General features: G+C 48.1%; 1 protein-coding gene across 2 annotated transcripts in view; it reads left to right on the top strand.

The window, feature by feature from the left end:
• CADM4 (cell adhesion molecule 4) overlaps window positions 1–12,229 on the top strand; it is a 105,873-nt gene that overhangs the window by 31,308 nt on the left and 62,336 nt on the right. Inside the window, exon 1 of one of the 2 annotated variants that reach the window (XM_088139918.1) lies at window positions 1,263–1,512. The exons of the other annotated variant lie outside the window; for it this stretch is intronic. Coding sequence (XP_087996044.1) covers window positions 1,497–1,512 — 16 coding nt within the window. The 5' untranslated portion in view covers window positions 1,263–1,496. Of the gene's footprint in view, window positions 1–1,262; window positions 1,513–12,229 lie in introns of those variants that run through there. 2 annotated transcript variants of the gene reach the window in all.

Genomic DNA, 12,229 nt, shown 5'->3' on the forward strand with positions numbered 1-12,229 from the left:
GCCCCATCTACCATCCAGCTGCGGGCTATGCCGTCTGTTATCTGACCATTCCCTTGGCAAGGTCTCTTGGCCCAGTCTCCCAAGGTCTTTCCCACATACCATTACCTCTGTGGTTATAGTTTATTTTATCTTGCCTTGCAAGCTTAACTTGGTTTAAAGTGGTTGCTTGCTTTCTCCACTCTTCCAACATTTTGTCAATCATTCTTTGTCTCCCTGGCTGATTGGAGGGAGAGGCAGTCACTTGGGAATGTGTCGGTCTGTCTAGGAAATGGAAGAATGCTCATTGCCATCAGAAAGACAGGATGCTGAAAGAGACTCTTCCCCCCACCCTGAAAAGCCATTGAGGTCAACCCACTGGCCAAGAATAAGACCCCTGTTGGGGATGCCGTCCTTCCCTCCACGGATCGCAGGATCCAGACCAATGGCTGCACCAAGAAGCTGGGTCCAGAGTCCAGAGGAAGTAGATTTCTGTATTCTAAGGAGAAGGACCCAATGAACGTGTTTCTCAGAGCACCCAAACACTCAGCCCTGAAGTAAAATATTCTTCTTCATCACTAAATTGGGGATAAATCAGGTGCACGTCTTACACCATTGCACCAGGGTGGAAAGTTGCTGGCCTGTGCTTGTCCTTGGAAAGTTCTCTGGTTGGGCAATTTCAGGAGGCTGAGGATGACCCTGATTTGGTCCCAGGCAAGCCTGTTGGATTGGGGTGGGGTGGGGGTAGGGGGTAAATAAATAATGACCTAGGCAGGATTTCGCTTCGTTCCTGACATTCCCCGGTTAGAAAGCATCCGCCTGGCTTCCCCTGGCGCATGGAAGCCACTTGCTGGCTTCCTCAAGAGGTCTCAATTATACACTTTAATGAAATAATCCTTGGGCTGCTGCCCAACTGGTTGTGAATGCCACCCCACCACCGGTGTACTTCCCCCCTCCCCCAGACGCGTATCTTCCTGAGTGTCATCCTTCCCCTCCCACCTCTTCCCTGCCGCCATGGCATTGGCTGGCACGGAGCCTTGCGGCCTCTCCTGGTCCCCTTGCTCCCTCTCCTCCTCGTGCTCAGAAATGAATCAAGTCCTTGGAATGAGGCCTTAATAGATCGCTGATAGTGGTGCCAACCGCTAGCAAAGAGAGCAGCCCTGTGCCAAGATGGGGCTCTCTTATCACACAGAGGAGGGGGCCCTCTCCCACTTGGCAGCAGAAACGCGAGAGGCTGCAAGTGGCTCTGGAGCGTTGCTCTGAACTCAGCCCGGCCCTGTCCCTCTCGGGGTGGGGAAAAGGCGACGGACGGTTTGGCCCCTCCACGGATGAATGATTCCATCTTCCATCCGTGTCCTTTCAGGGCACGGTTCAGGAGGAAGTTGTACATCCGAGGTGGAGAACCTTTGGTTCTGCCGATGTTGATGGAACAGGGATGCAATCCACCCTAACCAGTGGTTAGAGATACGGAGTATGGTAGTCCAACCAGGGTTCGTTCCACCCCTGGAGTAGAAAGAAGAATGCTGGTGCTTTCAGGTGAATTTGGGAAAAAAGCGTTGCCCTGTCAAGGGTTTTTTTTGTTGTGTTTTTGAACAGCTGTTGACCAGCTGGCATTTCAGAGGTGCAACTTTAATAAGGAAAACTATGGAATGCCGAGCTGTGATTGTGCTCCAGACGGTTTTGCATTGTGTGTGCCCGCGTGCGTTTGTCTGTTGGGGATTGTGTTCTGCAGCCCACAGAGGCTGGCTTTTCTTTTTTTTGAACAAAAATGGGGGAAGACGGTGGGGGGGTATGGATTTGGCCAAAGTCCTGCCGAGCACGTCCTGCAGGCAGCCCTCCTCCCCCCTCCCGCGCCCTTCAAGTGTCCATCAGTGGAATTGGGAGAACGGGGCTGCAAAAGGCAGGGAGGGGGCTGATTTTGTGGGTGCACAATAGCCCATTCTCTGCTCCCTGGCTGGGATAAGGGGCCCCCTGTGCAGAGATCGAAGGCACACAGAGCTGCTTCTCAGGCCTTTGTTCCCAGCCTGGAGGCCTGCTTTTTCCTCCCCTTCTCCCTCCACCAGATGAGCCAGAAGCTGTCATCTCTGCCTGGCACCAGACGAAGAGGGAGGGAGGCAGCTCAGCAGCTCCCAGGAGGGAGAAGCGTCTCCTTCTTAACTGGAGTCCTGGGGAACGGGAGGGAGCCTGCCGTTGTTCCAGGGCGCCTCCAAGGGCAGGGGCAGTCTATCTGGGTAGCAGGCAGCTTGGGAGGAAGCACGCAGCACGCGAGGGAAGGGGGGGTCTGATCCTGGGTCATTTTGGAGGCCTCGGTTAGCCTCTTCTTGGAACAGGGTGCTGGGCTCCGTGAGCCTGGCTCTTCTTAAGAGGCTCCGGATAGGGCAATGGAGGGAGGAGGAGAGTGAAGGTAATCTGAAATGTGTCTGCTCTCAATGCCGTAATCTTGGAAAAGAGGAATTAAAATGGGTAGTGACTCAGTGGCTGCTGTGATTACTATGATCTTTTTCATCAGCTATTACAAGCTGGCGGGGGGGAGGATAGGGTTACTGTGCCGTGAAGGACCCCTGAGACTATTTTTACTGTGGACGTTGCAGCAAAAAATGACAGGGCAGTGCGCAGTTGAGTGGTGAAGGTGCTTGACTAGAGGTGGGGAGACCCTGGTTCAAATTGAAATCAGAGCCTCTCCCTCTGAGCCCAAGACCCGGAGTGGTGTAGTGGGAAACTGCTGGACTAGGAGGAGGAAGATCCAGGTTCAAACCCAGCCCCAGCTGTGGAAGCTTGCTGGATGACTGGGCCCATCACACCCATTCAGCCCAACCTATCTCACAGGGTTGGTATGGGGGAAAGTGAGAGGTGTGGGAATGCTGTCTATGCTCATGAATGAAAGGTGAGATATCCAGTCTACCAGATCATGTAGAACCAAGTTGCTTCATGAAACCAAGTAGGAGCACTGCTTTCAGTTTACATCTGTACTGCTACTAGTTAATATTATGCCTTCTCAAGTATGGGACATCTACCCTAGAAATCATGGTAGGTCCTTCTCCAGAGAAGCTGATACTCCCTGTTCCCGGGCTTACTCTTCTCCTCCCTTGCTTGGGTGAGGCAGCACACCAAGAAGCCCAAAGCTGTCATCCTTGAGAGCCAACTGGAGTTATTTATTTTATTTATTTGTACAATTTATATAGCCACCCATCTCACAAGCAGGTGACTCTGGGCAGCGTACAACAGGGCTAAAACAATCCGTCAGTACATTAAAAGATACAAAAACCAAACTAAAACAAAAAATAATCGACGAGGGGATGTTAAAAATAACAATCTTTATTTATTTATACAATTTATATAGCCGCCCGGTGCACCTTACAGTTGGTGAAAGGCATGGACTCCTTGCTCTGACTCTGTCATCTAGAATTTGCAATAGACCTACTCCCCCTTCTCTGCCTACAGCGCATTGCACAGTAATTTGCATGACTACTGAAGCAATTCAGCAACTCCTTTACCTCCGCTCCTGCCTGCAAGGTTCACCTGACCTTCGCATCAGCAAATTAGCCGGGCTTCCTTTGGCTCCTGGTCCTCATGCTGCCTGAGGGGGGTGGATTTCCTCTCCGGGAACCACAAGGACCAGGAACCTGGATGCTGCTTTAAAGCCAAGCATCTGCGTGTTACGTGGGAGCCAGCCTGTTCGGTGTTGGTCTGTTGCAACATATTGTTGCAACAGGCTAACATGGCCACCCATCTGGAAGCGTATTTGTGTGAGACGGAATATCATGACATTCTCATATCTGTGATGATTCCTAGAAACTGTGCCAATGCTGGTGGATCGCAGACGCGGCCCTGTCTGTGCTCAGCAATGCTGGTTACTTCCAAGTGGCCCAGCATGACCTTGATTTAAATCATATTTTGCTGGGGCTTTTTTAATGGCATCTCCATTGCCTGGGCTAGAATCAAAAAGCCCTGTGTCTTATTCATCAACTCCCTATGTTTACCTGGAGTTCCTACAGATAAATAACTGCTTTTTAACATAGGAGGCTGTAAAATGCTGATAATTCCAGATGGAATGAGCGACATTGTTAAAATATAGGAGGTACTTAAATTTCACAGAGGAGAATATAAAAACAAAAAACCCAACTCTCCTGTTTTCTCCATAATGGGATTGCAGAGAGAGCTGGCAAAATCTTTCTCTGTAGAAGCTCTGATTTCCTCTGCAGAATTCTGGAGTGCGAGAGGGGGCAACACTGTCTTGAAGGCTTGAGCCACAACAGAGAGAACTGCATTTCTGGAGCCTTCAGAAGACCCTTGTCTCAAGGAGATGGGTTTGGATACCATTAAGGGGTGGGGCAGGGGAGCATATCTAGTGTGGCACCTTAACCATGACATCACACTGGCTCTTGGGCTGGGAGAAAAAAACTGTCCAAAGTCACCCAGTGAACTACCCTATGACCGAGGAGGATCTAGAATCTGGATCTCCTTACTTCTAGCCCAACTCTTTCAGTACTACACCACTGGAGCTCTTGGGCTGAGAGAGAGGAATTGGATTGCCCAAAGTCATTCCATGGCTGTGCGAGGATTAGAACCAATCCTCGCCATGCTCCTAGTCCAGCTCCTTCACCACTGGATCATGCTGGACTGGGGACAAACTGAGCTTTGTTTGGCCTGGGTAGAAGACTTCTTGCTTGGCTGTTGGTGAGTTGAATGCTGTTCCTGAAGACCCGGTACCAATTGGCCTTTCTCTGCGGTAGCTAATATCCAGGGATAAAGGTTCAGAGCTGTTGAGACCAGGGAAAATCACATTTCCCTATGCCATCCCAGCTGTATATTCTGCACATTTCTTTTTCCTATGCTGTGCGATGGCTGGCTGGATCTGTCCTTGCTTCTAGATTCTCCTTCAGCTCAGCATAAAGGGCTCCGTTCCAAATCACTAGGTCCAACTCAACCTTTCTGATTAGATCTTCTGGCTAAAGGGCTTATCCTTCATGGTGCAGAGGAAGCCCTTCCTCAGATTGACACCCCAAGCGGGGCACTTTATTGAGGAGAGCAAACCAGGAGAAAGCAGGTTGCAGACCTTCAGAAGAAGAAGAAAGGGGGGGAAATGGGAATGAGCCTCTCCAGTCAGGGTTCTTCAGCTAAACATCGTCAAGGAACAGAGCTTTGCAATGGAAAGAGCCACCACTGTGCAGTGCAATGTTTGGGTTAAATGCCTGAAAAGCAGACTTAGGAAAATGGTGAAAAAGGAGTCTGTGTGGGCATGAAGTCTTGCTGGTAGCTATTGTGTTTTCTTCTTAGAACTTGTTGGGAAGAATGGAGTTAGAATTTCAAGTCCTTTTCAAGTCGGGTGGTGGTGGTGAATCCTTAGAGAGCTGGAATTTCCTTGTGCTGGTCACTGACCATAATAAAGTTTGTTCTGTTCTGCTAGGACTTCCAAAGAACAAATACTCCTTTCCAACCATGGTGCCCTCTAGATCAGTGTTTCTCAACCTCAGCAACTTGAAGATGTGTGGACTTCAACTCCCAGAATTCCCCAGCCAGCCTGCTGGCTGGGGAATTCTGGGAGTTGAAGTCCACACATCTTCAGGTTGCTGAGATTGAGAAACATTGCTCTAGATGCATTGAACTACAGTATCTACCATCCCAAATTACTGGCTATGCTGTCTAAGGGCTGGTGGGAATTGTAGTCCAGAACTGTTTGGAAGGATCCCAGGTTGTAGGGAAGGCTGCCATACAAGCTGACAAATAGCTTCATTTTAACCTTGTCTTTGCTTTTCCGTGACCCAGTTTGGAGCTGACTTACAAGCTGGTGATGATGGTGGGCATCTGGGACCTCAGCAAAATGCCAGAGCCTTTCTCATTTAGTGGAACATTGTGATCTCTAAAGCATCTTTGCCCCTGATTCTTAGACCTCTTTGCTTGGGATCTTTCCTCACTGGGGTTTTTGTAGATCCTAACGTGGGAGAACGTGGCTTCTAATGTTTGGAGATCCCAGCTCATTTAACATTTTGTTCTGTTCCATTGTTTTAAAGCTCCTTTGTGCGCCTTCCTGGCCAAATGTAAAAATAAAATGATCTGCTCCCAGCCAATCCAAACTACTTGCTAAGAAAAGCTGAATTCCCTTAACTGGTGTGCATTGTTCAGATGGATCAAAATTACATTATTTCTTATTTTGCATGCTTGGGTTAGGTGGGACACATAAGATGAGGAGGCAGATGGAGCACCGAAGGCATAACCCAAACCTTGGAACTCAGATTCAGCTATTCCTGCCTGACTAGTGGTTTCGGCAAGTGTCCTCCGGCCCCTCCTTTTGAGGCAGTCTTTGCAGTGGGGAAGCAGCATTTCTTTGAACATGAAAACGGATTCTCAGTGTGCTGAATTATGCCACTGGGAGCATGCTTTGTACTTCCCCCCTGAGATTCTGCAGCATCGCTGTATAGAAGCAACTTGGTTTATAGGTCAAAACTGAACAATGCAGCAAAGCTGCAAAAGCAGCGGTTGCCAGCAATTTCAAGGGTCAGACCTAGGTAATACAAGGGGATGTGGCATGTGCTGGGGAACTCCGGACGTCTAAGCAATGGGGAAAACGAAGTGTTAAGATGATGGAACTAGAGTCCCATCACCAGAATGGGTCTGGAGAGAGCAAGTGGGGCTTTTCAGTGAATTATCTCCCCATCGTGGCATTCTTCCTCCACCACCAAGGCTCCACCAACACAGCTCTCATCCCTCTAAAGCAATGCCCATCTCAGTTCCTGCCAAGATAAGAGGGAAAACTAATTCAGACTGTGCTAGAGAATGCAGCCCTGTGAGCTGGTAACTGCTTTCCATGAGATGCTCCAGCAGGTTAATCCCTTATCGCAGCCTCTGCAGGTTGGAACTTCCCCCGGCTGCTAATGACACCTGTAGCTGGGCTTTCTTTGGCTCTAGAAGGAGTACTGAAAGCTTGGGAGGGGGCGAGCTCAGACCCTTCCCTGCTCCTGAGCCTGGGCTGAGAGCAAGCAGCACCCGAGGGCCAGTTTTGGGAGTGACGTAGAGTGAGATTGGGAACTAAGCATATGCACATCTCATTATTGGTGAGACCCAGGAATATTCCCAAGCTTGGTCATCTGTTTGTCTTGTAGCCAGCCCACAACCATGTCCCTAAAGTGCAACCCAAGTGACAGTGTGATACATCTACTCGGCCCACCATAGCAAGGAGGCAGGATATATTGCAGGTCCCATCGTTGAGGGAAGTACATCTAATGGGATCACGAAAAAGGGCCTTCTGTGTGGTGGTTCCCTCCCTGTGGAATATCATTCCCCTGGAGATAAGACTGGCCTCCACCTTGATAAGTTCCTGGAAGGCCCTGAAGACCTGGTTTTGCCAGCGGGCCTGGGGACCCCAGGTTGATACGGAGCCCATCAAGTGGTTGATTTGGTTGTGTTTGTAACCGCTGGGGGTGGGGTTTATCAGCTTTTTGCATTGTGGACTTTAATTCTGTAAGCCTCCCGGAGTCACGGTGTGTGAGTTGGGCGGCCACATACATTTGTTAAATAAATAGAAAATAAATAAAATACCACTCTATAAAATTGAGCTAAAATATGGTGCACTTTGCCAGGACCCTGGTTTATTTTGAACGAGCTCTGTGCTGGTAAGCATAGCTGATTTTCCCCCCATAACCAGCATCGCTCTAAACCAGTGTTTCTCAACCTTGGGAACCTTCAGAGGTGTGGACTTCAACTCCCAGAATTCCCCAGCCAGCCTTGCTGGCTGGGGAATTCTGGGAGTTGAAGTCCACACCTCTGAAGGTTCCCAAGGTTGAGAAACACTGCTCTAAACAAACTGGGAAGGTTTGCAAAGCCAGCTTGGGCAACAAGAAAGTAACCCTTTCCAACTTTTCCAATGGAGAAAGAGCCTAATGTGAACAAGCTGAGAGTGCCAACGTGCCACTCCTTCACCTAAGCAACAACTGCCCTGCCTTACAACTCTGTGTGATTACAGCTGATAGGCTTTAAAATCCTGAAACCTTTTGAACAGTAAGAGCAGGCATTATTTAAAATGTGAAGGGAAGAATTGGAGCCAGTTCTTACTGACTCCCAAAGGCGCGCGCCAAGCGGGCATACGGAGTTGGAATATTTTTCTCCTGTCAATTTTGTCTCCTTCATCAGCACAGGCTGCAACTACCTTGCAGACTCCAACACTGACAGGTGGTGATAGACATTGCTTTGAAGAAACGGTGGGGGTGCCTTTATTCCAGGGGCTCTGTTGTCATTGCCTCTTGCTGCCATAACTTAATGGAATTTAACTTCCCTGTTCACTAGCACATACCTTCCTGAGCACCAAGCTTTGAGGCTAGTTCTCTTTTTCATGGTGGTGTGTTTCCAGGTGAACTTTTGGATGGCCACAAAGAAGCTGGAGGGGTGTACAGACACGGAGCTGGGTAGCCAAAGCCAGCAAGCATTTCTTACATTTAGCGTTGGATATTACTAGCCTGGGGAACAAAGAACATGTTTGCCCAATGCCAAATCTGGCCTTGTTCATTTTCTTGGCATCAGCTACTCCTATCTTTCACCCAGAGGGAAAAAACCAAGTTGCTAGGTCTCAGGTTTGAAGGGTCAAATGATCTGGTCTTCGGTAGAGAGGGAAGTATCTGTTGTAATCAACCCTCCTTACACTGCAGCCAAGAAATGACAGGGAAGGACACCTGCCATTCAAGGAGGTTTTGCCCTTGTGCAGAATATGCACATGTCAAACAGATCCAGATTGGTGCTGATTCTGAAAACATCTTTCTTTTTACCCAGTTTAAGGCTGGCTCTTTGGCCGGTTCTTGTCTATGGCCACTGGGTATAGTAGTGATTTTTTCCTATGTTGGAAGTTGGGCTAGATCTGGGTGGAAGACAGATGTTTCCAGAAGTATCTGTTGCCAGCAGAAGGGGTTGTGTGGAGTGTGGGGAGAGGAGGGTATGAAGCTTGACTGTTGGGAGGCCTTGAATAAGAGACTTAGAATATCTAAATACAACCTCCCCCAAGCTGATGATTTTGAGGCGTGTTAGATTTAATTTCCACCCAACATGGCCAAAAGATGAGGATTATGGGGGTAGGGATCCAACAGGCACAGAGGGCGCCAGGTTGGAGAAGTTTATTCGGGTACGTTGCATGAACATAGGCAGACGCTTGTCCCCTTCTTTGGTAACAGAATTAGAGACCAGCTCTTTAGAAAGAACTGCCCTGTCTGATGAAGAAAAATGAGTCAGCTGCAGAACAAAAGACCCCCTTATCTATTTCTGTGGGCAGCTTTGACGCTTCTTGGTTCCAGCTTGTGGCCTGCAAAGAATGCTAGGTCGCGCTCCCTTTCCTGGGGGGCGCCACTGAGTCACAGGCACCTTCAAAAGCTCCATTCTTCACCCACCCAGAGAAATTCCAAGACATTGTAAGCCTCCTCTCTGCAGTGCCAAGCCAGAATGTTCCCAGCCCAGTATACATTTCCCTCCTTCCCCAGTAAAAAGAGACTTTAGGGGTTGTGTGACCTTCCCTAGAGAAGCAGAGGGCAGATGAATGCACACCCTTGAACTGAGGTCTGCCGTCCCATTTCAGTAGGTCTCAAATCTTTGTAGAGGCGGAAGGGGTGGGGTGGCGATAGAGAAGCAAAGGTCTAATGATCTCTGCATTTTATGTCAAAGCCTGCCTCGGTTGCTGAGTGATTTTTTTTTTTTTTTGGATGAAAAGGATCATGTCCTAAGGGGAAGCAAGGGTGTGGTGAGGGTCTTCTGTGAATTATGGCAGCTGTCACTCTGCCAAGTGACGCTGGTGATTGGCTGGGATCCGGGAACTGCTATATTACAGGATGGATGGAAGTGTTGAACAACATGTAAACGACATTGTCATTGTATTAATCTAATACTTACAGGGACTGTCAGGCCAGCTTGGCTGGGAGCAGAGCAGAGACAGATGGGGAATGATTGAGGCCTGTCGAAACGGGCCAGCACAACATTGCATTCCTTTCTCTCAACGCAGTGCCTTGGAGGGGAACTGGCAGAAGGGGACCTTGCTTGGATGCAATGGTGGAATATGCCACCGCTGTCTTTTACTGAGAAATTGGGGGGGGGGCATCCCAGGAAATGGGATCTCAACATTGACCTTGTTATCCTGGGCTTGCTCTGCTTATTTCCAGAGACTTTCCTTGGTGCTGGAGATGATGAGCAAGGAGGAAAAGATCTTAAAGGCAGGAGGAACGCATGTGGGGGATACCTTAGAACTTGGCTTGGTGTCCTCTCTTTGTGACAGAGCCAGATGGTCTTACCTTTGGCTAGGGGTTCTTCTGTTTGTGCCACTCTGCTGATGGGATTCCATGCTGTTGTCCCTGTGCAGAACAGCTTATTTCTTTTCTGGCTCAGCTGCCCTTTCTGAGGAATCACACTGAAGCCTGTTTGCAATGGAAGCGCAGAAATTCTGCCAATGCTATTTTCCCACTGGTGGGAGGTCTTATCTCATGCCATTTCCTGGGCTTGCCCCATTCCCTGCAGGTCAGACTCCCCTGAATAATTTAAATTGAACAGACGGATGGCAGTTTGGGGATAGATACCCCATTGCAGACTCTGGATTGGTTTGATCAAGCACCTGAAGCCAAACATAGGATGAACCTAAGGACATGGGTTAGGAGAAGGTACTGTACTGGTTTTCTTAAAAATGCAAACTTTTTTTTTTTTTTAAGGTTATTTGCCTTGCCTTTAGACTGACTACCTGTAACAGCTTTTAGTCCGCTATGTTTCTAGCAATCCAACCCCCCGAGCCAATTGAGATTAATCCAACATACCTCTGGCCCTGTCATTTATAATTACAGTTATATCACAGTTTCCTCTTCAGTTCGTAATATGTGTTTTTGTAGGTTGGGTGGAAGAATGTCCCCCTGAGAAGTTGACCAAATAATGCCAGATAGGTAATTGACCCATATTGAGTGATTTGGGGGAAGCCAAAATTCTGGAGATCTGATGTACAAGCAGGAAGAAAGATATGGAAAAGCCCTTTCTCTTTGCCCCTTCCACTCCTATACAAGCCTCCCTCCCATTTTGGAATATCTGCTCCTTTCGTTTTGCACACACCTGTCCCCCAAAGAGGTTACCTTGACACCTAAGACAGGGATGTCTCAGTTGCCTTCAGAAATCCTCCCTTTTCTTTAGTAGAGTTGCTTGTTTCTGGACAGTAGATATTGACCTGCCTGGAAGGGACTGGGTTCATTGTAGACAAGGCACCAGATCCTCAAGAAACAAATCTCTTCCTCTCTGACGTTCCTTTCCCTCTTTTCTTCCCCTCTCTTCCGTCCTTTGCTTCCCATCACCATTACTTTGATAATAGCCAGAAGCATCCACTTCTTTTCTTCTTCATGACCAGAGTTGCTGAAAGATGGGATTCAGATTTGGGAAACAGGTTGGAACCATTTTAGGGATCTGTAGAGCAGAAGAGAGCGATGGTAGATTTTTTTTTTTTTTTTTTGTCATGCAGACCTCCTTTTGAACCCACCTTCCACTTGCTACTTAAAGTCTAGTTCACCCAGGTTCATTGTTTTAGTTTGCCTTTCTTTTTTACTGGGACTCTGAAGTCCATTTATTGGAGTAAGGTGTAAAATAGCAATTTGAGGGCGTCATGCTTTTAGGGTGAAGGAACAATAGTGCCACTGAGCTCATAAATGCCACCAGATCCTGTTTGAATACCAAAACTGAACTCTTAGTCTTGATTTTTTTCAGCCCTTGAGCTTTCAGCTACTGAAATTTAGGAGAAAAGTTGGCTTGCTAACCAAAAGGAAGTCAGAAAATGTATTTGTTTTATTACACTTGCACCCCACCTTTCCTTTAAGGAGCATAATATGCACCCTCCTACATTGATAGTGGCTACCTCAAAGTCACCCAGTTGAGTCCATGGTCAAGTGGAGACTTCAGTGTATTGTCGAAGGCTTTCACGGCCGGCATACGATGGCTGGTGTGGGTCTTCCGGGCTGTGTGGCCGTGGTCTGAAGCTGGAGACTTCAGCTTAGGTCTCTCCAACATTTTCTTGCAGAGCACCAGAAATCTACCATTAAGCTCCAGTCTTCTGCTCATCCCTACCATAGACCAAAGAATGGCAGAAGGAGTAGTTTATTTATTTATTTCCAGAACAAATAGCTGAAGGATGTATGGAATGGTTCCCCTCCCTATTCCCCACCTTACAATAGCAGATGGTTCAGAATTCTGATTGGGACATATATACTGAGTCAGGTTAAGAGGAACTGATAGGTTTCCTCAGAAAGTTGAGGTGGAAATA

This window comes from Python bivittatus, unplaced genomic scaffold (genome assembly GCF_059951505.1).
Source record: "Python bivittatus isolate LINGU-HERP-01145 unplaced genomic scaffold, Pbiv_v1 ctg000310_np1212, whole genome shotgun sequence".
NCBI lineage: Eukaryota > Metazoa > Chordata > Lepidosauria > Squamata > Pythonidae > Python > Python bivittatus.